This window comes from Chaetodon trifascialis, chromosome 5 (genome assembly GCF_039877785.1).
Source record: "Chaetodon trifascialis isolate fChaTrf1 chromosome 5, fChaTrf1.hap1, whole genome shotgun sequence".
Lineage (NCBI taxonomy): Eukaryota > Metazoa > Chordata > Actinopteri > Chaetodontiformes > Chaetodontidae > Chaetodon > Chaetodon trifascialis.
The window spans coordinates 16770742-16796982 of record NC_092060.1 but is presented as its reverse complement, the minus strand read 5'-3'; the positions used below and the strand labels follow the sequence as shown (position 1 = coordinate 16796982).

The following is a 26241-nucleotide window of genomic DNA, read 5'->3' as shown; positions in this document are numbered from 1 at the left end:
GGGCAGATATCAGATTAACCCCCTCGGCCCTGCATCTAGATCCAGACACATCACACCAAGGGGGCACAAAGGGACACCACATCATCACAACTGGCATCCTAATATGAGACTTCAATGTGTGTGCTTCTAGTAAATTCTATTATCACAAATATGCGAAGATTACAGCATTAAGAAATTTGAGGTTAGAGGACTAAAACTCACGAGTGGCTGAGATTTGTGTGTCAGATCAAGCTCAAGGTGCAGAAAAATGGGGTATTAACCTCACCAAATAACTCAGATGAGATTGCATTTTCTCTCATTTCAACCTAAAGCACTGACAGAGCTAAACCAATCTGGCTGAGAGTACTAAATTCCCCCTGCTTGGCCATGCAGCTCATAAGAGACCCATTTGCAATCCTATTTCTTTTCAAATATGACAGATGTTCACTTGCTGCTGAAGCTGCATTGACCTCTGTGAGTCTGCAGTGGACATTCATCATCCTTGAAATCCAATATTTGGTCTTAATGAGAGAAGCCTGGTATTCCTCCTGGAGTCAATCAGACAGAGCAGAATGTGCACAGGGATACAGAGCGCTGCAGCATTGGAGACACTTATCCATAATGACAACTGAGGGTGCACCTGATAATCTAAAGACAATCGCTCTTCACAACACAGTCAGTGGCTAGATTGATAGTGTAGATTGATATCGGAAGGGAGAAGATGCTGATACTGTAGTAAAAGCACAATTAAACAATAGCTCTAATTTTAGCTTTTTTAACGCATGGGAAGACAGTGAGACAAAAAACATTTAAAGTAAGACCAGATTGTCCACAAATGGGACTAAACGGCTTTGCTAAATGTTTGCCCTGTTGCGGCATGCCAGTGGCCGAAGGGAGAGGTTGGCCGTATGGTGTTTATGGGGGTAAGCGTGCACACACACACACACACATACACACACTTGCACATACACACATTAGATACAAGCATCTGGAACCTAAACAGTCCCAAGGGAAGACATACATGCAAAACTAGAATGTTACTAGTCACTGTTGCAACACAGGAAATAGAAACAAAAACAGAAGGAAAAAAGGAACAAAAATCTGACTTGTACTGAGGAAGAGAAATCAATACATTGTGTTTCATCACTGGAAAGGCAGAAACCAAATTAAGTGGAAATAGAAAAGAAAATCCCATGGGTTTTTAGGGTATTCATTTCCTTGCCTGGCTGTACATTGTAAATCAGGGAATAAAGGCAGCTTTGGGTTTGGCAACTCAACCCTTTTCTCGCCTATTTCTCCATTCTTCCCTCTCCCTCTGAGTGAACACTCCTAGCATGGATACAGAGCTCACACCTCTGCCATCAACACTGTGTCCAATCACCTTTCATCCCCCGCCTCATCTGAGCGGAGCCAGCCAATCCACGCACAATACCGAGAAACACATCGCTGCCAGTTAATTGCATAGCAAGAACAAACATGACTGGCATTTAATGAGGAGCGTGCAACGTGTTAACAGAATAATTATCTTAAGCATTTCTTTCTTCCTGTTTTTATCACTTACTTTCTCTAATATCCTTCTGTGCACTGCACACACAGACCCAGTGAGGCTCTGGGGCAAACACTAACATGCAGAAAACAAATCATGTTTGTTTAATCCTAATAATACTGTTTGTTTTACTACAACCACAAATGATGCAAACAACTCTGTGCATGGTGTCATCATCCTTTTACATGGGAAAATACAATAAAACCATGAAATGAAGCCCCAGTCTAAATAAAACTCATTCCTGCCTTCTTCACTGATTCCCAAACTCTGGCTTACCTCTCAGTACGAGAGAGGTACGTGACCAGAAGAGGATATTTTGGTGCAGTGTGACTGGTGGCCCTCGTAGCTGGTGAGGGCTGCACTATATCCCAGGCTCTCCCTCTCTTACAGATGACCACTGAATGCCCCTTGGACCCGCTGGACTTGAATACTGTGGCACACAGTCCACAGTGGACAAATGACACTGGCTGTGTGGGGTCATAGGTGAGCAAGCCACTGAAATCTACTTGTTTGCTTTGAAAAGAGAATAAGTAACAGGGAGCAGAGACAGAGAGCGAGAGACGGTTTTTGAAAAATACTCTGATTACAGCTCTATGTAGAACTGTGGAGGACAGGTGCACTTTAGCATCTTGTACCCTGAATCACAAAACAACTGGTCTTTAGCAAGCGTGGCACACACACAGACACACACACGAAGACTCTATCCACCACATCCAGCAAATGAGAGTACGCCCACCTGCCCACTGAAATAAACACGCAAACCAGAGAAGCTACCCACACTTGGGTATGCCATCTTAAGATGCAGACCTGAAGATAAAAAGCACATAATGTACTAAACGCTAAAGATAATAATGGAAGCATATACATAAACAAAATGGCGGTATCTCTGTCTTAGACACAGGTCATATGAATTTGTTTTAGAGAGAAGACGGAGCAGATCCTTGCAGTGACACGCTTTTTTACCTTTAAATGCAATAAATGTTCATATTTCACACAAAACTAACTGAAATAACGGCTTAACAGTTAAAGTATAACTTTTAAAACTTAAACATGCAAGAACAGATGACAGGCTTCAACAGCTCCAGAGCTATAAATGTCAACTGCATTCCTACTGCAAGAACACCGCCCTAGAGCAAAACCTGAACCATAAATCTTTTTTCCTTTTATGGCTTATGCTTTGTGTGCGTCATTTATTGTTGTGAAGCAATCTAAAGCAACAAACACAGAGATCACACCAGACACACACCTGAATGGCGGTTGCATCTGGCATACTGAGACGCCGTACAAATATCTGGCTCTGTCCGCTGTGGCTGGTGACGTAGCCTGAGCCCCAGGTGCCACTGTGAGGCCGTCCCGTGTTGTAGAACATAAAAGTGTCACTTCCTGACGTGGCGGTCAGGCATGTCTTGTAACAGTATGTTTTGGTCAAAGACCCATTTCCCCGCACTTCAATATAATGCGGTTCCACTTTAAGGTCACGGCGCAGGGCCACATTGTTATTTGGTTGCCCTCCGCCCCCACCACCACCTCCACCTCCTCCACCTCCACCTCCACCTCCTCCTCCTCCACCTCCTCCACCTGCAGGTCTTCCTCCACCCCCACCGCCACCCGCTGGAGCACCACCCTCTGGAACACTTTTCTTTGAAACACAACATGGAGAGCAGGAGCCAGGCTGGGTGCAGTAGGCATGGCATCGCACAATGGCCAGCACAAAGACGGTGACCAGGAACACGAAGGTTGTGGCACTCAGGGCAATGATGAGGTAGAGGGTGACATTGGAAAACATTAGGGGGCTGTTGGGCCTGATGATGCGCTTGGGGTCGGGGGTCAACTTCGGTGGCAGCTCCATCACGTGCACGTGGATGGTGGCGGTGGATGCGAGTGGCGGTAAGCCGTTGTCGCGCACCAGAACTGTCAATACAAAGGAGGTGGAGTTGTCCTCGATGACACGCCTTGTGGTGCGGATCTCACCTGTGTACTCATGCACCTTAAACAGGTCAAGGTCTGTGTTGGTCTGTTCCAGGGAAAAGAGCAGCCAAGCATTCTGCCCTGCATCACCATCCCACGCTGTCACCTTGCTGACCAACACTCCTGCCTCAGCATTTTTCATCAGCGTCTCTGTGGTGCGGCTCCCGTTGGCAGGTGGGTAGACTATCCTGGGCGCATGGTCATTCTGATCCATAATGTAAACATACACTGTGGCTACACGGCTGAGGGGAGGCACACCATTATCCTGGGCTTTAATCTGAAAGTGAAACTCTCTCAGCTTCTCAAAGTCAAAGGCTCGCAGGGCATAGGCCTCACCTGTATTAGGTTTGATGCTGACATAGCTGGCTACAGGGATACCATGGTTGTTGTCATTGAGGACTGTATAGGTGATGCGCGCATTTTCTGCAGCATCAGCATCTGTAGCCTTAACGACACACAGCGGTGCACCGGGAGCATTGTTTTCGGTAATATAAACAGTATATGATGTCTGTTCAAAACGAGGCGGGTTATCATTCACGTCTGCAACATCCACTTTAAAGGTCATTTGAGATGACAGGGGTGGGGTGCCTCCATCTACAGCGTTGACGGTGACATTGTAGGATGAGATGGTTTCCCGGTCCAGGAAAGCGGATGTGACGATGGTATAGTGGTTCCGGAAGGACTTGATCTTAAAAGGCAAATGGGGCATGATCTCCAGGGTAACTTGTTTATTTGGTCCAGAGTCACGATCATTCACACTGATCAATGCTACAACCGTGTCAGCCCGGGCATCCTCACGCACAGGACTGGAAAGTGAAGACAGCACAATCTCAGGAATGTTGTCATTGACATCCAAAACTTCTACAACTACTTTACAGTGTACTGCCACGGGAGCTGGCCCCTTGTCCATAGCTTGTATATACATTTCATATGAGTTTGTCTCCTCATAGTCTATATTGTTCTTCACACGAATTTCCCCCGTGTCTGTGTCCATGGAAAACATCTGCCTGACTCTCTCTGGTGTGTAACTGCTGAAAGAGTAAAAAACGTCCCCATTTGGGCCCTCATCTGGGTCAGTTGCATTTAACTTGATGACGAGCGCGCCCTTTGGAGAGTTTTCAAACAGTTTGACTTTGTACACGGAGCTGTCAAACGCAGGCACGTTGTCATTGGCATCAAGGATACGTACATTGATTTTGGCCGTGCCAGTTCGCTGTGGGGTGCCTCCATCCATTGCTGTCAGGATTAGCTGATGAGAGGGCATCTGTTCGCGGTCAAAGGGCTTTCTGAGAATAAGCTCGATGTGCTTGTTGTTGGAAAAGGGCTTAATAGAGTCAAGGGTGAGGTGGTCGTTTGGGCTGAGGCGGTACAGCTTCACAGAGTTGGAGCCGTCATCTGCATCCTGAGCTCCCTCGATGTGAAACCGCGACCCAGTGAGGGCGGACTCAGACACCTCAAGCTGATATTCATCTCGAGGGAACTGTGGCGCGTTATCGTTCACGTCCAAAATCTCCACCTCCACGTTGTGCACTTCCAGTGGATTCTCTAGTACCACCTCCAGGTTGCGTGAACAGGTGCCACTGAATTCACAAACTGTCTCTCGGTCAATGCGGTCACTCACCACCAGCTTTCCGGTTTTGTGATTGATGGTGAAATATCTCCGGCCGCTGTCCGACGTGATTCTGATTCGTCGTGTGGAAAGTTTTCTCAGGTCCAATCCCAAATCTCGGACAATGTCACCGACCAATGCCCCGTTCTCCAGCTCCTCCGGAATGGAGTATCGAATTTGTGCGTTTGTAAGGCCACTGAGTACGAAAATAACCAAATATAAGGAAAAAGGCACATTCTCCGTTACACTGTAACAGCATCGCGCCGTCACAGCCATCGCAGGCAGGCAGAATTTGCAGACGGGTTTGAGAAATCTTTCCGCCTTTTCAGCTTGCTGTGCGTCCCCACCCGCCTCATTAAAAACGAGGGAATAGTCCTTGCATAACTCCGACTATGTGCAAGACGACCACCGCATCCTCCCCGGTGCCAGTCTAAAGGGATTTTTTCCCTGTGCATCCATGTTTTCCTTTGTCTTTACGGGTGCTGTTTTTAAATTTCTCTATCCTCCGAGCAAGGCTGACTTTCACTGATGCTGCCTATTGGTCTCTCTCTCTCCTTCTCCCTCTCTCCCTCCCTCCCTGCGATGTGGTGATGGTGTCTGTGGGCAAAAGGGGAGGGGGAGTCACTCGCTCAAACGGTGCTGGCTGCATTTCAGCACCTCCGATAAAACGATCGAGCACCATTTAATAAAAATAAAAAAGCTGAAAGACGAAAAGACTTGAGTTTTATCTATCTGCACATCTGGACGACGCACACGAAGCGACCATTGTCATCTGCTCGCTGACTTCGATTAAATGAATTCGACACAGTCGTTTTCCCTCTTTTTGTCAGTGCCACCGCCCTTTTCATTGTGCGCTGGGAAACTGATTTATGAACCAGCCTGGCGATTAGACGTCCTCACTGATGAAAACACACTATTACCCAGGAGCCAAACGGAAAAGCAGATTTCTGATACATACACATGATATTTTGGAGATAAAGGGAAACTGAAAAGCAAAAAAGAGCAATTGGTTTTAGTGCAGCAAGCCTCAGTTCAGTTCAGCATTATGATTTTAAGGAAGGGGATTTATATCGTAACCAAAGGACTCGGACAGGTGAATTGATTAGTGTGCTTGAGGCTGTTCTCTGCCTGTTGTTTTCAAGCACACAGCCATCAGACCAATAGTGCGGTAGATCTGGCTGTTTCACCTTGTGTCTGTTCACGAGCTCAGCTCTGAGACACTGGGGACTTCTGTCAGCACAAAAACATTTTCTGTTCCTTCATATCACTTTTCTCCTCAGGGACGTAGCACAAAAATCTGGACCCTGTACATAAGCATTTTCTGTGTGGGCTTCTTCCTGCATCCATGGCTATTCTAGTATCTTTGTGGGCACCTGAGCACCCCATACACTCAGTCCCCTTTTCCGTCCCTGTCCTATGCCCCTGCCACATTACAGCTGACAATGCTTTGTACTTACACCACTACTGGATGTGGGTGTGCGAAGTGCTTTGTGACACATGCTCATCCTCATATGAAATTCAAAGCCTGTGACAATCGTGAGGATATGTTCACTGGTGACGACGATAAACGGTTCACAGACAAGATGCTCCAGATGTCACCCTTTTCCACATCTGACAAAAATGCAACACTTGCCTCTCATAGGCAGTAGCGACTATGTACACATAAAGCCTGCAAGAACTAATGTGTAAAAACATCACAAACTCACTACATCACATCTTGGAAGGATTTTTTTTTTTAACAAATACACTGTTTCCCTGTATTGTGCACATTATATCAATCTATAGTGACCCACAGCTACCAGAACACATCAGTCCCATTTCAAGTGACAAGATGCACATCAGATTCTATTTTTCCCACAAAAGGTCTGAACAACAAATGTGTAGCGTAACGACTCCTCACATTACCGTCCAAGTCATCCTGCTCTGCTGTCCTCTAATTACTCTGGCCTCAGAACCCATGTACCTCAATTAAATTCATATTCAAATTGGATTCAAGTAAACTGGATCATACCTTACCCTAATGCAGTCAACAGGACAGAGAGAAATAGAAAAACGTAAGAACTACACAGTCGACAGTCTCACGTAAATCTGTCTTGAACAGCCAGAATATCAATACAAATCAGTCTGAGGAACCAGGAACAACAATGATGCATCCAGTAGGGTAGCGACATGAAAACTGTGTTTTTGTGATCCATTGCCCCTCTTTAAACAAATTGTATGCAGTGAAGGAGTGGCCTTGTGAGAACCTGAGTCTTCTTGATTCACCCCGGCCACTGGGCCAAGATGAGCGTCCGCTGCCCACATAATCTTTTTTTCCTCTTCTGGTGCGATGCCACTCTCACCCACGCCCGGTCTGCCCATGGCGATGACAGTGCTTGGCATCTCAGGAGACGGGGAGAAGACAGTGACTCACTCGGATGCTGCTTGTGGATGGGTAGATAGAGAACGACTCTTCACACTCCGAGGCGACAAGAAGGAGGTGGTGAAATGGGGAGCTGGAGAAGCAGCCAAATGTCCGTCGAAGGAGGACAGATTAGCTACATGCAAAAATCCCTTCAGCGCATTTGTAAAATGTGCAATTTATGGTATAATTAATCTCTAATGGTATTAGTAGACTACATTAATAACAGACTTTGCATGTTGTACTCAATGTGCATTTCAAATGATCTCTTTGTGAATATCTATTTTTGCCTATTTGCAGTGTTTATGCAAACCTTGACATTATCATCCCACTGAGCAGCGGTGATAACACAGTTTCTTTCAACTGGTGCGAACAGTCTCTGATGGTCTGCATGTGTGGTCTGCCACGCCAACGGTGACATTTAGCAGATTTACCCGGTGGGATGTGTGGACCTCCGTGTTTGGCAATGACACAAAAAAGAAAACAGGCGACGTTTATCGCATCAATAACAAACACAGAGCTGGATTTACACCTGACCTTTGCACCTGTGTCTCTCATTCTCCTCCTGCTCTCCCTCTGCTCCTCCAGTGTGTTTGGTATGTTACAACTCTCTCATACCTGTTTCTAATATGGCCATCTGTTTTGCCGTTAATTGCATGCCACTGAGCTGTGGATTATTTCATTTTTCAATCAAGGGCGCTGCAGATAAAGTTATCACCATTATTCCACCTGCAGACAGATGCCTGTATACGCATGAACGAACACTGATTTCAAAGCACTAATTGGTGTTTATTTTTACTGTATCTTGTCTTAAAAAAAAACAAACAAAAAAAAACACTGGCTGTCATACCTCCGTTCACCATCTCATTACTTAATTTACCTGACCATGACATTATTTTGTATTCTCTACCCTCCTCCAGTCCCTCCTTAATCTCAGTCTCCCCAGTTGTCTCTCACCTATGCTCTGCACTCTGGAGTGTCTCCAGCTGCACCTCTGACAAACATGTGCTGCTCCAGCTGGGGGCTGGCTGAGGGGCATACTGGGGTCTTAAGTGGAAACATGAGAGCTCATGCCTTTCGCAGACCAACTGAGAAAAAACTGAGAAACTGGTGAAAAAAGAGTGTCTCTCTACAGGTAGGCCTGTGATAGATATGGGGAAGAGACATAATTCAGATTTTAAAAAATGAGACTCCCTCTTTGTTCGTTCTCTCTGTCAGAATATTAACATCCCCAATTTCATCAATTATGCAAGTTGGCCACCACATTAATAACATTCTCTTCACTAAGACTCAACCTCATTAATACTGTAAGCGGCCACTCTAAAAGCCATTCATATTACTTCCCCTCAGAGTCTGTTATCTGGAATCTCCCCTTTCTAATGAGTCAGATGACAGCAGAGATCCACAGACGACTGGGTCAAGGCTGGGCTATCATGTAGCAGGACTTGTTACATCACTCCCTCAGTCAACACATATACACACAAAGGTAGTCATGCAAACTTAAAAGGCATTGGTGCCTGTAGGCATGTAGCAGACCACCCTCAGGCAGTGTAAAACACAACTACAAAACACAAATATCCAAGGACAAAATTAATTAGTCTCAATGAATGTGAGAGCATATTTGGCTGTTGTTTTCTCTCACTCTTACATGGCAGGGAATAGCCATCAAGCGCTCTGATAAACAGATGCACTGACTGCAGGGAATAGGAGCATGCGGGCTTCTTAAAGGTTATACTGACAACACCTACTGTTTCACAGGTAATGTTCATTACGTACTTCACTTTAAAGCACTCAGGTAAGGAGGGAGAAGATTATTATTCACATCCATAATTAAAGAAGTTGACCCAAAATTTTCAAATCCATGTTTTCCAGTCAGGACCTTATATCATAAAGCATTGGTTTAGTGGGGCAACAGTTATACTGTGTTATGGAAAATGTTGTTACTGGTAAATTGTTATATGCACAAATACCATTCTCATTTTTCTTCATGCTAGTAAAGATAAGGTGAGCAAGAAAAATAAAGGAAATGTCTGCAGGCTATTGTGGAAGTGGGCAGCAGTGTTTATGGTGTCAGGAAATGGGCTTTCAGATTTAGGAAATCTAAAATGACATTAAGACAATTACAAAACAGACAGAGACAGAAACAGCATCCTTAACAGATGTTTTGCAAAATAAAGGCTATCCTTGGTGGGTGTGGTCATTAGATTTATCAAAAAATAATGCTGAGTCTATATATTGACATCACCAAGCATATTAACAATTAATCAAACGGGAATTATGGTGTGTTCATGTGGTCCTTTGATTCTTCTGCTGAAACCAGAATATAAACTGTCTGACAAGAAAACAACATGGCATAACTGTCACAGTCATTGTATAATAATTGTGCCTCATGAAAGAAAGAAAGAAAGAAAGAAAGAAAGAAAGAAAGAAAGAAAGAAAGAAAGAAAGAAAGAAAGAAAGAAAGAAAGAAAGCACTGCAAATTTAACCCTACTGTATGCATGGGAGAGGCAGGCTGAGCAAGAGGGAACAGAGGTGAGAGAGACAGTGAAATTGGTCCCTCTGTTGGATTAAATCGGTAGTACAAGGGTTGGACACGTGATCACGACCCCACTGCCCATCCATACAGACTTTCTCATTAAGCCAAAGCACTAAAACATAATCCCATCTATGAGTGTGTATGTGTGTTTGAGAGAGAGAGAGAGAGAGAGAGAGAGAGAGAGAGAGAGAGAGAGAGAGAGAGAGAGAGAGAGAGGGGGGGGGGGGGGGGGGGGGGGGATAAGAGAGAGCGACAAAGAGACCGAAAGAGAGAAGGAGGGCAGAGACATCAGACTGCAGTGGCAGTCATTTTCTCTCTCATTTCCAATACAGTGACCGCAATGGATGAAGCAAGTTACAAGGCAAAGCACCCTCCAGAGGTGAGACGAGAAAGAGCAGCTGAGAGCATATTGATGGTAGAATCTATAGCAGAGCTGCCTGTCATTGGTACACAGGGAAGTCATACTGTATGTGTATTCACCAAAATGACAAATTTATCAGATACACATCACAGACACACTTAAGAGGAGGATTCTAGTGCAAAAATGGTCCATAGATAGAACAAAGCCAGCTGATCTCAAGCATTTTGTCTCAAAGGCTATGAAATAATAACCGCCATCTATCACAAAGTGCCACAACCCATTCTAATTTTGCTCAGTCATTTCATCAGCATCACTCTTTGACATGAAAAATGTGTAGAAAAAAAAAACAAAACAAAAACAATCCCAAAACCCAAAATACAGACTGGTATTATTTAGTAAATAACACTATAAAAGAGCTGTGTTTCTCATACCTTCATCTCATCATACTTTCCTCTTTGCCCAAGAACTTTTGTTTTTAAATCTCCGAAACAAAAGTCCCACGGCAACCACAATCCTTTTACTCAGGTGGACACAGTAAGCGGGTGGAGGAGGCATCCTCTGTTCGTTTGTGCTGATCCCTTGTGTACCTTGCTTTCAAAAATAAAGGGCATGAGAGAACTAAAAGCAGTGCAAATCCCTCCCTCTGGGGCCCTGCAAGGGTTAAACAGTTCCTTGGTTGTCCTGGTTCAGCCTGTGCATAAATCAAACAGATTCTTGTTGTGGCACTGAACAAAGCTATCAGGAAACGCAGGCAGGCTTTGGATACTTCCCTCTTAGGATGCCCTGGCTTTGTATCCTTGCCGAATGGGAAAGGATGGAACCCATGGTTCTGAGCATGACAAAGCTAATCTAATGACTGCAACAACATCCCGATGCTACTAAGAGGGAGCACGGATGGAGGACGGTTTGGTGGAAGTGGGGGATAAGGGGAGGGGTGGTGATAAGTTCTTCCTTTTATCTGTGACCAATTGTAAGCCTGTGATGTTCTCACTCAGCTGCAGGGCCTGTATTTAATGTGTTTTTTTGTCCATCTCATCCTCGCAAACTCCAGTTTTCTCACTATCTCATGTTCAAGGTTTGAGTCTGCGCTGCTGTATTTGTGACTTCCTCTAAAATCCTTTCCCTTTTAAGAACCGACTCTCTAATCTCATATACTTTTCCCAGACTTGCTCACTTCCTTTACCCTTTTCTGACTTGGCAGTTTTGCTTGAGATGCTGCACATCTCTGGTTGGCATCCTTCTCTTTGTCATGCATCTTTCTCTTTGTCTCTCTCCCCATCTCTCCTGCATCCCTTTGTGTCCACCCCGTTTCTTTCCTGCTTGCGTCTACACAGCACATGCTGTGGGATGGGATGTGTGGGTGGGGGCGGGTACATACTGGCAGCTCCCTGGAAACAGACTAGTTCATCATTTCATTACAGCTCAGAACAGTCGCCATGGTAACCAAAGATAGCAGTGCTAACCTCTCTCACACAAAGGACACACCCTTGTGAAGGAGAAAAACAGGAAGTGCTACATAATGTGTGTGTCTGACAGACAGAGACACTTAAAGAAGAATAAATGTATTTTCCTTATTTCTTTATGTATCACTCTGCTGTTCTGTCCCTTTGTATTAAATCTAGTGAAGTAAAGACATGTCTACGTCATGCTTTTGGCCCATCTGTTGGACCCATCTGTGTAATCCTCCAAAATGACTTAGGTGAATGGCTCTACAGTAGGACTGCAATCTCTGAGTTGTGAACCACTTCGCTCTCTGCCTCACCCAGAATAATGTACTATAGAATCAATAATTTAATGCATTTTGCAGCACTGGGGGAGGCTGAGTTAGAAGCTATTATCGGACGCACACTCTAAATCCCAAGTCAGCATCTTATGAATACTGACAAAAAAGCTATTGCTCTCTCAATAGTTACTCAGGGTATTATTATTATTGTATTTCTATAAAACATCCATAGCAGGCAATATCTGCTGTGCCTAAACAAGAGCACTCTTACAACTCTATGAAAACATCCTGTGACACGACACGCCGACACAGACACACGATGTTCTGATGGCTGCATGGATAAAAGCCTCTCCTCATCCGCCCTGGCCCTTTACCCCGCCCAGCCAGTTTGGCTGTGACTGACAGTCGGTGTCGTCGGCCCCCGCCCAGCCGCAGAGCAGGAGGGAGAGCTGAGCCGAACGGAGCTGATACCTCGATCGGTACTGAAGCTCCCTGCTGCTGCTATTGCTGCAGCGAGTAGCGGAAAATTACCTGCCCCTCCCCCATCTCTCCCTCACACACCCACAGAGAGCTGCAGCATACAAAACACACACTGAACCACTTTTACTCAGAAACAGCTCCAGGCATTGTTTCAGGAACCACAGTATGGACAGCTTGTGCACGCAGCAGAGACTGTATCGGAGAAGGCGCGAGGCAACTCCCAAACACAGGTTTATTCAGATGGCGCACGTAGCGCGCTGCCATCTTTAAATCACACGCTGACCCACTTAAAAGCTTCACATGCCCGTACGCATCGCCTGCAATATGTAAGGTCTGTTTGAGAGCGCAGAAAGCCCTGGTTCAGTCTCCTTCACACTGAACCAACCAAACGAATGCAGTTATGACAGCTCTGGCCATGCTTGTTTGTGCTGTACCACTCCCTGAAATGAGGTCACTTCGTCTGAGTGGCTCAAAGCATCACAGATCCTGCACAACACAATGTACAGTGAGCTTCACCGGGGATATGTGAACACGTTCCACCAGTTAGGCGCAATAACAGCCTACATGCCACGACGATATACATAAAGCCAGAATTGACCTTGCAAATGCAATCAAAACAGAACATGTGAGGCGCATCTCTGCTGCTTGGCTTTCGCGGATCTGTGTTGCCTCCACACTGTATAGCCTACACATTAGGGATGTTAATGAAAATATATTAGATCGTGTTTACAGTGCTCTTACGCTGATAGCACACATGTCTGCAGAGATGAACGTTAATTCCCTGTTAGTTCTCTCAGCTGCTCCCCTTCTCAGAGAGAGCTGTGAAGGAGAGGGGGAGGGGAAATAGGTCTGGCAGCATGGTGGAGGAGGAGAAAGAGAAAAAAGCAACTGGCATGAAGTGAATAATATGGATGTCTTGATTTTGCAGAGCAAAAGAAATGGGGATGTGGAGCAAGCAGGCATAATAAAAACAAGAGGAAGAAAGACTTATAACTACAACGAATAGCCCTAATTGTACAATAAAGAATTGGAGGATGTGAGCATGTTATTTTAATAAATAACATCTAAATATTTGTGCTAAGCAGTTCCATTTTTAGAGCAGAGATTAAACCGCCAAGGAAGACAATTAATTCCACATAGGCTCACTAGTCTTTTATATTCAAAGTGAAAAGATGGCTTGGCAAAAAGCGACCCCTTCTCAGGGTGTTAATCTATTTTTAGAAATACATGATCACACACTGCTCTATAACTGAGTTTCCAAATACACCAGGGTCTTGAAGTGCTGTTCCAAGCAGCTGTAATATTAAGATAAAGGGGCAACGCATAACAAGTTGAAAATACAAGCCTGTATTACAGACCAATGTAAAATAATACCAATAATAATTAGATATAAAAATGAAGTGGATTTTCTGGGTAGAATTCAGAGATATGAGTACAAACAAGCAGTACAAACAGTGGAGAATATAAAGCTCTAATGGTGATTAACACAAAGGATGACGTGTGACTCTGGAGAAGGTGATGGAAATCTCTCAGGAGAAACACATTCAATTACCAGACAAGAGCAAATTTGAGCAGAGCAGTATCAAAGAAAAAAAAAATCTGATTACTCCAGATCAGAGAATAAAGATAAAGAGCTACAGCTCCAAGCCTGGGAGAATCAAACACACCCATAGTCCACACACAGGTTTTTCACTTGCTTCGCTTAGTTAGTCCTCCTCTCAGGACAGTGTGGGCATGTACACATTGTGCTTGATTGACATAACATCACTTTGACGACGACAAATTACCCCTTTATAATTGTGAAAGGCCTTTTTCACAGAAAACATTTTGATATGAACACAGGAGGAGGAGTAGGTATAAATAATGCATCCATCGATGTGTGAATTTCATTTTTCGATATGTGAATTAATGTTTTCCCTGCAATGACAAGTCAAAATGTCTGCTGTGAAAAAGGTGACGGAATGCACTGGGTTTGGTGCCCTCACATAAATTGCAGAGTATCTGCTCTTAAACTTCAACCTGAGCTGAGAGCTAATAAACCAGCATGACTGAAGAAAACACCTGTGCTAATGTGTAGGGCCATGTACACTAAAGTCTGAGTAAAATACAAGGAAAGGCTAAATCAGCTAACTGTATGCACACAGAGAAAGCAACATGGACTGGAAATTATTATTTTTTTCTGAACAGATAAGCCTTGTGATTATATCTAGCCAATTAGAGGAATTAGTCTTGAAAGGCTGATGAGGCCTGCAGTTTGAATGCAGAACTAGGACAAATTTGTACAACTGACTCGAGAAACCAGACAATAGACAAAATGTGTAGGCTAAACATCTAAATGACAGTGAGTCAGAACAACACCCAAGAAATATAGCTGCTGCCAATAACTCCCCATCAAGTCTAGACTAATGCCACAGAAAGTGATGACTATCCATCTCAAAACATGACAACTTCAGGTTCTGGTCCACTGAACCGGTTTCACAAAGCACAGCATGAAACAAGTCACCATATCTCATGTAGAAGCTGGTCACTAGCTCTGTTTACTTATGGCATCTTTGCCATGCCCCAGTACACATGAAAGAAGCAAGGTTTGCAAATAGTCAAATCTAAATTGCAGGTAATGTCAATGGCCAAGTGCGGACTATTTCTTTGACATAAGATCAAAGTGTAGATGGTTTAAGGGACTTATAACAAAATCAGACTCACTCAGATGGACTACAGCGATTTTCATGTAAAACAATACAACTCATGTGAAGTCCACAACGCCATCACTGGCCTAAAGCAAAGGTTAGCTTCAGATGCTTGCAACACAGCCTCGAGCCATCAGTGGCAGCACTGAGCGCAGTGCGGCAGACCCACAATTGATAAGCGAAGAAGAAATGGCGGCCAGATGGCGGAAATGGCGTCGGAGCGGGAATCCGACAGCAAACTTGAAAATGAGGAAGGGAGAGCATTTCAAAATAAATAAAAGAAAAGGAAGAATGAGACCGTGTTTCCAGACGGTCAACGAGTAAATTTAGAAGTTTATCTGGAGCAGATGATAGCAGTGACAAAAATGGAAGATATTTTCAAGGATTTACATGAGGATTGATGTCGGGTAGTTTGTCGGAGGGAAACTTGGAGACCTTTGCTGGGGACTTTAAGGACTGGGTTTGTCATCGTCGAGTGTGTATCAAAGAGAGAGAGATAATGCCTAGAAGATTCGTACTTTTGGACGTCATGGCTGTGTAAAGTTTCCACTTGGGTTCAGGAGGAAGGAAGAAGCGAATGGTAAGTGGCCAACGCTTTTCTAAATGACAAAATGACTTTGGGTGTTTTTTTTTTCTTCTTTTTTGCAATGGCGACAACAACATGTGCTGCTGGAAATGTCAGAAAGAATTAAGATTGTGCTGGACGCTGACAGAAATGTGGTGGACATATTCAACTGTCTCCTGGACTCTTGCTAAGATGGCGGCGCCCTGTTTGGCTGCGATGGACAGTTATATATAATCCTGTGCTGAGCCTATTGCAACAAAATTTGGGTCGGTGTACACTCGTTGTTTGCTGAATGACAATAAAGTCTAAGTCTAGCTTAGAAACTTCTCCACCCCTGCAACAAAAATCGTTTTTCAGAACTGTTATAATGTACATCTGCCATCAGACGAATCTCCTCTTTGCTTGCAGCGCAAAAGCCATCACGCGCTAAATAAGCTTGTGAATATTAAGCACTTAACTGCACGTCGTCATTCATTCAGCCAAAACACTGAAGACAGACTTTTGCTGATCGCTACTGTTGCTTTTCACAATGTTACTCACAACTTCCATCCATCCATTATCTATACCGCCTATCCCTTTCGGGGTTGCGGGGGGCTGGAGCCTATCCCAGCTACAATGGGCGAGAGGCGGGGTACACCCTGAACCGGTCGCCAGCCGATTGCAGGGCTACTCACAACTTGCGTTTCCAAAAGATAGACCTACTTTATTAAGTTATTTCCATGACTACTTTTACTTTATTATCTGTTGATGTGAAGTGAAAACGTGTGTTTTTACTTGTAGTTTTTGGCAGCACTATACACAGGGCCCCTAAACCAGTTTTGTGATGTGCTTTGAGAGACGGGTCATTGTGACAAAGACGCTCTAACAGGCCTCTGTGATTTCAGCACCATGGATAGCGCCAAAGGCAGGCAGAGAAGGAAAAGTAGGTAAAAAAAAGAAGCTCAGCAGAGTGAGTAATTTCAATACTGGAGGAGGCGGTGTATGCAAAAGTTACGACACTAATAGTCTATGCATTCGTTTGGTTGCATCTTACCTTTTCTTTATTTGGTAAAGTCTGAGTTCTGGTAAAAGTGTCTCCTCCGTTAATACTGATCAGTTCAGCATCTGCAGGCGGAAACGGTGCGGGGAAAACCACTACGTCACTCTTGAGCGTGTCTGAGCTGAAACACACGTCATACTGCTGAGTAGATTTGGAGTAAGACCAGCTCCCGTCAGGGTGGGTGGTGATCATTGGGGCGCTGTACCTGCTGAAATCGCCGTCTGTCCTGTGGCATTTGACAGCTATTAAACTGATGAGGCTGAGCAGAAAGATGACAGAGACCGACACAATGGCGATCAGCAGATACAGGTTTAAATCCGAGAAGCTGTCCTCCTTTACGGGAACATGTCTGAACTGAGTCTGGATGTCAGATGTGCTCTCAACCACCACCACGTCAATAGACACAGTAGCTGACAGGGAGGGTTCTCCGTTATCAGACACCAACACCACCAAGGGGTGAGTTTTCAGGTCATTGTCACTCATTCTCCTCTTAGTCCGGATTTCTCCGGTGCTGGTTCCGATCCGGAAGAGGTTGTTTCCTTTGGGCTCAGACAGGTGATAAGAGAGCAGCGCATTGTATCCAGAGTCTGCGTCTACAGCCCTGATCTTTGCCACAAAGTATCCCGCTTCAGCAGAATAGGGGATGCTCTCACTGTTAACGGAGCCGTGCTCAGAATATGGCGCGAGAATCGTGGGACTGTTGTCATTTTCATCCAGGATTAAAACGTTGACAGTCACGTTGCTGCTGAGCGGAGGAACACCAGAGTCTGTGGCCTGAACTTTGAACTGAAACGTCTTTAACTCCTCATAGTTAAAAGACTGCAGGCTGATTATATCTCCAGTCTCTGAGTTGACGTTAATAAGTGACCCTATGTTTTTATTATTATTGTTGTTAATTACTGAAAACGTTATTTTTGCATTTTCGTCTACATCCGGATCATCTGCAGTCATAGTGTAGATTACAGCGCCTACGGGACTGTTCTCTTTGACGTAGATGTTTATGACAGGCTCTTGAAAGCGAGGTGCGTTGTCATTCACATCAGAAACGTGAACTGTAATAACGCTTGTACCGGAAAGAGGCGGAACTCCTTCATCAGTCGCTGTTATTGTGACATTATACTGAGACGCGCTCTCTCTGTCGAGAGTTCCGTCTACGACCAAAGAATAATGATTCTTGTATGTGTTCTTAATTGTGAACGGCACTGAATCAACGATTCTAACCTGAACAACGCCATTTTTATCTGCGTCGATATCTCTCACAGTTATAAGTCCAACCATTGTGTCGAGGGGCGCGTCTTCCCTCACTACGTTGACTAAAGATGTTACTGATATTTCTGGTGGATTGTCATTAACATCCGTGATTTCAACGAGTACTTTACAATGAGATGCTCTTGGACTTGGCCCTTTGTCTTTCGCCTGGACACGGATTTCAACTGCGTTGCTTTTTTCGTGGTCCAATTCACCATTCACCGTAATCTCTCCCGTTAGGGGATTGATGGCAAATTTATGAACATCTTTATCATTGTCTTGGTTGATAAAGGAATACAGTATTTCTCCATTTAGACCCTCATCTAAATCCTTAGCATGCACAGACATTACGGTTGCACCGTGCGGCGTGTTCTCGCGCACTGTGGCTTTGTACAGCGACTTGTCAAATATTGGAATATTATCATTTACATCTTGTACATTAACGGTGATATGTAGCGTGCCGGATTTAGGAGGTTTTCCTCCGTCTACAGCCGTCAGTGTTAGTCTAATAATAGCTTGCTTCTCACGGTCCAAGGCTTTCTGCAGTATCATTTCAGCGGACATTGTCGGCTCTCCACCATTCTGCACATCCAGGGTGAAATGTTCATTTTGACTCAGCTTGTAGTTTTTGACGGAGTAACTGCCGACATCTGCATCGAAAGCCTTTGGTAGTGCAAATCTTTCGCCAGGAAAAGCTGACTCAGACACGTTCAAAACAATCCCCGGTATCCGAAAAGATGGTGCATTGTCGTTTATGTCCACGATTTTAACCTCAAAACGATAGAGATTCAGTGGAGAGTTCACAATGGCTTCCACCTCCAGAGAGCACTTCACATTACGAGAGCAGAGCTCCTCTCGGTCTATTCTGTCTTTCACTAAAAGTATCCCAGTCTTAACATTTATTTCGAAATACCTCGTATTTGGTCCTGAAATCTGAAAACCTCGATTTCCTAGTTCTTGCACATCTAGATGTAAATCCTTCGCCAAATTGCCCACAGTAGTACCCGGACTCGATTCCTCCGTAACAGAATACACAATCTGTGCTGCCGCGATACTCCATGTGTGAGATACGTGGAACAAAAAATAAATCCAATGCCGGAAAATACTCCGTCGTTGCATTCTGCCCAGAGCCTACTAAACAAGTCAGATCGAAAAAATCACCCCAGCAGAAACATTGCTCAGTAATGACACCTCCATTTTCAGAGCCCCTTAAATCTGTGAGGATGTTCTGCTGGACGACGAACAAAGAATTACAACCCTATGAGACGAACAGGGAGGAGCGTCACACTCAAAATTAGGTATTTTAACTCCGTGAGCCGAGAGCGACATCTTGTGGTAATGTCGAAGTCAGACGCAAGAAAAGATGAAAACAGATGAACTAATTAAATTTCATCATTTTGGTGAAATTAAGCAACTCAGAATTCACGTCAATTTGCCATCAACTGAAAAGCCATCACCTGTCATTCTTGCAAGGATATTTAAAGAGGAATGACCAAAAGGCTAAATATCAACAACTTTTTGGAAAGTCCAAAAGTGCTGCAAGCCACAATCAAGGGCTAAAGTGACTAACCAAGAGGTCAAAGAGGAACATATTAATAATGCTTTAAAATTCTTACCTTTACAAAAATGGCACCAATGGTTTATCTTAAATTGCATCATGAAAATTAGATCACACACAACCACACTTACTGTCAAGGACAACACCATAAAGTGTAAGACTCATCTGCATTGTAGATAACTATTGGCAGCCCTATGTTTTATGCACCATCAACCTTACCTTTTCTTTATTAGGTAAAGTCTGCGTTCTGGTAAAAGTGTCTCCTCCATTAATACTGATGAGTTCAGCATCTGCAGGCGGAAACGGTGCGGGGAAAACCACTACGTCACTCTTGAGCGTGTCTGAGCTGAAACACACGTCATACTGCTGAGTAGATTTGGAGTAAGACCAGCTCCCGTCAGGGTGGGTGGTGATCATTGGGGCGCTGTACCTGCTGAAATCACCGTCTGTCCTGTGGCATTTGACAGCTATTAAACTGATGAGGCTGAGCAGAAAGATGAGTGAGACCGACACAATGGCGATCAGCAGATACAGGTTTAAATCCGAGAAGCTGTCCTCCTTTACGGGCACATGTCTGAACTGAGTCTGGATGTCAGCTGTGCTTTCGACCACCACCACGTCAATAGACACAGTAGCTGACAGGGAGGGTTCTCCGTTATCAGACACCAACACCACCAAGGGGTGAGTTTTCAGGTCATTGTCACTCATTCTCCTCTTAGTCCGGATTTCTCCGGTGCTGGTTCCGATCCGGAAGAGGTTGTTTCCTTTGGGCTCAGACAGGTGATAAGAGAGCAGCGCATTGTATCCAGAGTCTGCGTCTACAGCCCTGATCTTTGCCACAAAGTATCCCGCTTCAGCAGAATAGGGGATGCTCTCACTGTTAACGGAGCCGTGCTCAGAATATGGCGCAAGAATCGTTGGATTATTGTCATTTTCATCCAGAATAAAAACGTTGACAGTCACATTGCTGCTGAGCGGAGGAACACCAGAGTCTGTGGCCTGAACTTTGAACTGAAACGTCTTTAACTCCTCATAGTTGAAAGACTGCAGACTGATTATATCTCCAGTCTCTGAGTTAATGTTTACAACAGAAGTTATAGGAATGCTTTTTGAAATGCCATCTAATGATGCATATGTCAACTTAGCGTTTTCTTCCATATCAGGATCTACTGCAGTTATAGTAAAGACAGTAGCTCCCACTGCACTATTCTCTTTGACATATACATTAATCACAGGTTCTGGGAATAGAGGGGCATTGTCATTCACATCAGAAATGTGAACAGGAATAACACTGGTGCTGGACAGAGGTGGAGTGCCTTCATCAGTGGCTATGATGGTGACGTTATACTGAGAAACACTCTCTCTGTCAAGAGGTCCATCGACTGTTAATGAATAATAATTTTTGTAGTTCAGCTTGAGCTTAAAAGGCACCATTCCAAGAATTTTTGCACTGGTGAGTCCATTATTACCCCCATCTTTGTCAGTCACTGTCACCAAAGCGACCACTGTACCTATCTCAGAGTCCTCTTTAACTGGGCTCATAAGAGAGGAGATAATGATTTCAGGTACATTGTCATTAACGTCAGTTACTTCCACGAGCACTTTGCCATGCACACTTCTAGACGGTGTACCTTTATCTCTTGCCTGTACACGAATATCATATGCTGTATTCTCTTCATAGTCTACTTTTCCCGTCACAGTTATTTCCCCCGTGTCTGGGTTTATGGAGAACACAGCTTCGGGATTGAAATTTCCCTTCTCAATAAACGAATATAAAATCTCACCATTTATTCCCTCATCTAAATCTGTAGCAGTTACAGTCAATATGGATGTCTGATATGGAGCATTTTCAGTTACCTGCGCCTTATACAGAGTTTGACTAAATACTGGGGCATTGTCGTTTATATCCATAACATGTACAACTATCTTTAATGTCCCTGACCTGGCAGGTTTTCCTCCGTCCAGAGCAGTTAAAATAAGGTGGATAACAGATTGTTTCTCTCTGTCTAAAGATTTCTGGAGCACTAACTCAGCAGGCTCACTGTGCTGTCCGCCGCTCTGTACATCCAGTGAGAAATAATCATTTGGACTCAGCTTGTAGCTTTTCACCGAGTTACTCCCCGTGTCTGCGTCGTTTGCCATCGGGAGCAGATACCTCTCCCCGGTAAAAGACGATTCAGAAATATTAAAAGTCTTCTCTCTATCGCGAAAAGATGGTGCATTGTCGTTAATGTCAATAATTTGTACCTCTATGCGATGCAGGTGCATTGGGTGGCTCAGAATGGCCTCTATATTCAGCGAACATTTTGCCGTGTTTGGACAGAGCTCCTCACGATCAATCCTGTCGCAGACAAAAAGAGCACCTGTTTTTAAATCCACGTCGAAATATGTCTTAGAATTCACGGACACAACTCGTAAATCCCGTTTTTCCAGTTCGTGAACATTAATTTGTAAATCCTTAGCGAGATTTCCCACGACCGTTCCTTTGTCAACCTCCTCGGAAACGGAGAACGAGAGCTGCGCTGCGGACCCGTCACACAGACAAAGCAGAGCTATTATTTGTATCCAGATCGACACTGTCAGTCGTGCACGTCCCATCGCTGCCACAGAATGAAAGAAATAATCATTTTCGAACATGTCCACAGTTTAGCCGGATTGCGGACGAAGCGCTCGCTGTCTCATAACCATTGTGTATTTTCTGACAAAGCACCGATGACTCCATGCGGAGAGGAGGAGTCTGATGGGGAGAAAAGGAAGCCACGCGAATATTGTGGTCTCCAGCGACACCAGCTGTTATTTGGGGGTTAGAGTATAAAGACATACAAGCTGAAGTGTAGCCCATACTTGTGCAGACGGTCAGATCAGTCGAAACCTGGACTTACCAGGACAAAAGACATTAAAGAATTGATATTGTGAACAAGGTTTAAATGAGACCTAAACACATGCACGGAAAACCGCCATCTGGCGTTCAGAACCATGGACAGCGTCCTCCCTCACCAGCAGCCCAACACAGACCGAATTTGACCAGAAACTTCTCTGCTTAAAATACCATCATTTAGCAGCTGTTTCAAATCATACCGCACACAAAATCTCCAATTCCGACCATCATCCGAGTGAAAAGATCTCAGGTATTTAGTGATCTACATGTGTCACTCAAAGTACCACTTTGTATCTCGCTGCTTTCACAACCATAGCTATCACGATAAGTCAGTCATTTTTAAAATGTCCAAAACCGGATTATCTGACGACCTAACTTGTCTTTCAGAAACTGAATTCCATACATGATTACCACAATGCTACTCTTAATTTAGAAACAACTTACCTTTTCTTTATTAGGTAAAGTCTGAGTTCTGGTAAAAGTGTCTCCTCCATTAATACTGATCAGTTCAGCATCTGCAGGCGGAAACGGCGCGGGGAAAACCACTACGTCACTCTTGAGCGTGTCTGAGCTGAAACACACGTCATACTGCTGAGTAGATTTGGAGTAAGACCAGCTCCCGTCAGGGTGGGTGGTGATCATTGGGGCGCTGTACCTGCTGAAATCGCCGTCTGTCCTGTGACATTTGACAGCTATTAAACTGATGAGGCTGAGCAGAAAGATGAGTGAGACCGACACAATGGCGATCAGCAGATACAGGTTCAAATCCGAGAAGCTGTCCTCCTTTACGGGCACATGTCTGAACTGAGTCTGGATGTCAGCTGTGCTTTCGACCACCACCACGTCAATAGACACAGTAGCTGACAGGGAGGGTTCTCCGTTATCAGACACGAACACCACCAAGGGGTGAGTTTTCAGGTCATTGTCACTCATTCTCCTCTTAGTCCGGATTTCTCCGGTGCTGGTTCCGATCCGGAAGAGGTTGTTTCCTTTGGGCTCAGACAGGTGATAAGAGAGCAGCGCATTGTATCCAGAGTCTGCGTCTACAGCCCTGATCTTTGCCACAAAGTATCCCGCTTCAGCAGAATAGGGGATGCTCTCACTGTTAACGGAGCCGTGCTCAGAATATGGCGCGAGAATCGTGGGACTGTTGTCATTTTCATCCAGGATTAAAACGTTGACAGTCACGTTGCTGCTGAGCGGAGGAACACCAGAGTCTGTGGCCTGAACTTTGAAGTGAAACGTCTTTAACTCCTCATAATTGAAAGACTGCAGGCTGATTATGTCTCCAGTCTCCGAGTTGATGTTTACAACAGAAGTTATTGGAATACTTCTTGAATCACCATCCAATGAGTATGTCACACGAGCGTTTTCATTTATATCAGGATCGACTGCAGTTATCGTATATACACTAGCTCCAACAGGACTATTTTCCTTCACATAAATATTAATCACGGGTTCAAGGAAACCAGGCGCGTTATCATTGACATCAGACACCTGAACAGTAATAACGCTTGTGCTGGACAGAGGCGGGATCCCCTCATCAGCAGCTACAATCGTGACGTTGTAAGAAGAGCATCCTTCTCTATCAAGAGGTCCATCTACAACTAAAGAGTAATAATTTTTATAATTGGAATTTAGCTTAAAAGGTGCAGAGCCAATAAGTTTAGAGCGAGTCTGGCCGTTTTTTCCTCCATCTTTATCGGTCACCGTCACTAAAGCGACAACGCTTCCTATGTCAGCATCTTCTTTAACGGGGTTCATGAGTGACGTCACCACAATTTCTGGGGCATTGTCGTTCACGTCAACTACCTCTACAAGCAGCTTTCCATTTGCACTTCGAGGCAAACCCCCTTTGTCTGTTGCTTGAACATGGATTTCATATGCCGACTGTGCTTCGTAATCCAAATGACCCTTTACTGTGATCTCCCCACTTTCTGCGTTAATTAAAAACACATCTGCGGGATTAAAGTTTCCTCGCTTGACAAAAGAGTAAGCGACCCTCCCGTTGTCCCCTTCGTCTAGATCTGTAGCGTTCAGTTGAATTACTAATGATCCAGCTGGCGCATTTTCATTTACTCGTGCTTTGTAAAGTGTTTTACTGAATGTCGGCGTGTTATCATTAACATCCAGAACATTTACATTTATGTGTAAGCTTCCGGTTTTCGGAGGCTTTCCTCCGTCTATAGCGGTCAGCGTTAGCTTAATAACTGCCTGTTTTTCACGGTCCAACGCTTTCAGCAGCACTAATTCAGCCGATAGACTATGTTCTCCACCGCTCTGCACATCGAGGGAGAAGTATTCATTTGGACTCAGTCTGTAAGTCTGTACTGAATTGCTTCCCGTATCTGCATCAAGAGCCAGGGGAAGCAAGAAGTGTTCGCCTGTAGGCGACAATTCTGATATGTTCAGTGAATATGATTTCTCAACGAATGTAGGTGCGTTGTCATTTACATCAGTAATTACCACCTCAATGCGTTGGAGTACCACAGGATCACTCAGTATGGCCTCCAAGTTTAGCGTGCATATGATCGTGTTTGGACAAAGCTCCTCGCGGTCTATTCGCTCATTAACATAAAGATCCCCCGTTTTTAAATTTGCTCCGAAATATTTCTTACTGTATCCAGACACGATATTCAGATTCCTCGTTTGCAGGTCTCGAGCGTTGACATTTAGATTCTTTGCAAGATTCCCAACCACGGTCCCTTTGTCCACCTCCTCGGAGACAGAATAGGATATCTGAGCTGCAGCCCAGTCAGATAAGAACACGATAAACAGCCAACAGAGAATTTCGGTGTTCCTTTCACTGCCCATGCTTTCAAAGACACCGACGAGACATCAAATGTATTCATCCATAAAACGCCACTCGATCGGCCAGCGTGTTTAATCCCATCCACTCAAGTCCTCTCCTTTTCGTCGCCATCCGTGTTCCTCTCACAAAGCACTCACAGTCTGCTGACGCTTCACACGGAAAGGAGGAGACTGAAAACGCCGAGCTCAGAAAAAGACGTGGTCATCAGCGACCCCACGCGTTACAACTCAGATATGAAAATATTAAAGGAAAAAAAAACGAGCACCGTCCAGGTCTAATATTACAACACGTCTACTCCTGTATATCTTAACATTTTAAGTGTGTTAAGAACACATCTTAATTTTCCTTTTAGCAGATGCGTAGAGAGGAAAAGATGACGCTAAATGGTCACAGATTCCTGAAGAAACAAATGACCGTGTTCTCCACCAACAACCTCCAATTAATGTAACACGTGGAAAACAAAACAACGTGTTCAAGACAGAGTTGAAAGACATGGACAATACAAACAAGTGTCGCCAGTAGTACGGTTTTAAGACAGCTCAGCATGATAAACAAGCTGATTTCCACCAGCTTTGCCTCAAAAACAAGGATGCACAAATAACTTGTTCACAGCTTAAGTTAGAGTTGAAATCTGTCAAGTCAGAGGTGTTGGATTGTGAGCCAAAGAGGACGAGGAAGAAACCAGTGTGTTTTCAGCACCACGGAAAGCGCCATACAAACTCACCAGTAGGGTCCGTTTTCTGTTTTTCAACTTAAGACAATTATCTGTGTCAGTGCAGAGCTATGTGCTTGTATTGGATTGACTTAATTATGACTTCTGTCATGTTTGGAAGACATGTATGTTGGCTAC

At 44.4% G+C, this 26241-nt stretch overlaps 1 protein-coding gene across 31 annotated transcripts in view; it reads right to left on the bottom strand.

Moving 5' to 3' along the window:
• LOC139331568 (protocadherin alpha-C2-like) overlaps positions 1-26241 on the bottom strand; it is a 208430-nt gene that overhangs the window by 16993 nt on the left and 165196 nt on the right. The window contains exon 1 of one of the 31 annotated variants that reach the window (XM_070963094.1): positions 23024-25641. The exons of 27 other annotated variants lie outside the window; for them this stretch is intronic. In XM_070963094.1, the coding sequence (XP_070819195.1) occupies positions 23024-25393 (2370 nt within the window). In that variant the 5' untranslated portion in view covers positions 25394-25641. Of the gene's footprint in view, positions 1-2771; positions 6137-16889; positions 19708-19920; positions 22442-23023; positions 25642-26241 lie in introns of those variants that run through there. 3 more of the 31 variants (XM_070963076.1, XM_070963092.1, XM_070963074.1) reach the window with 3 other exon arrangements.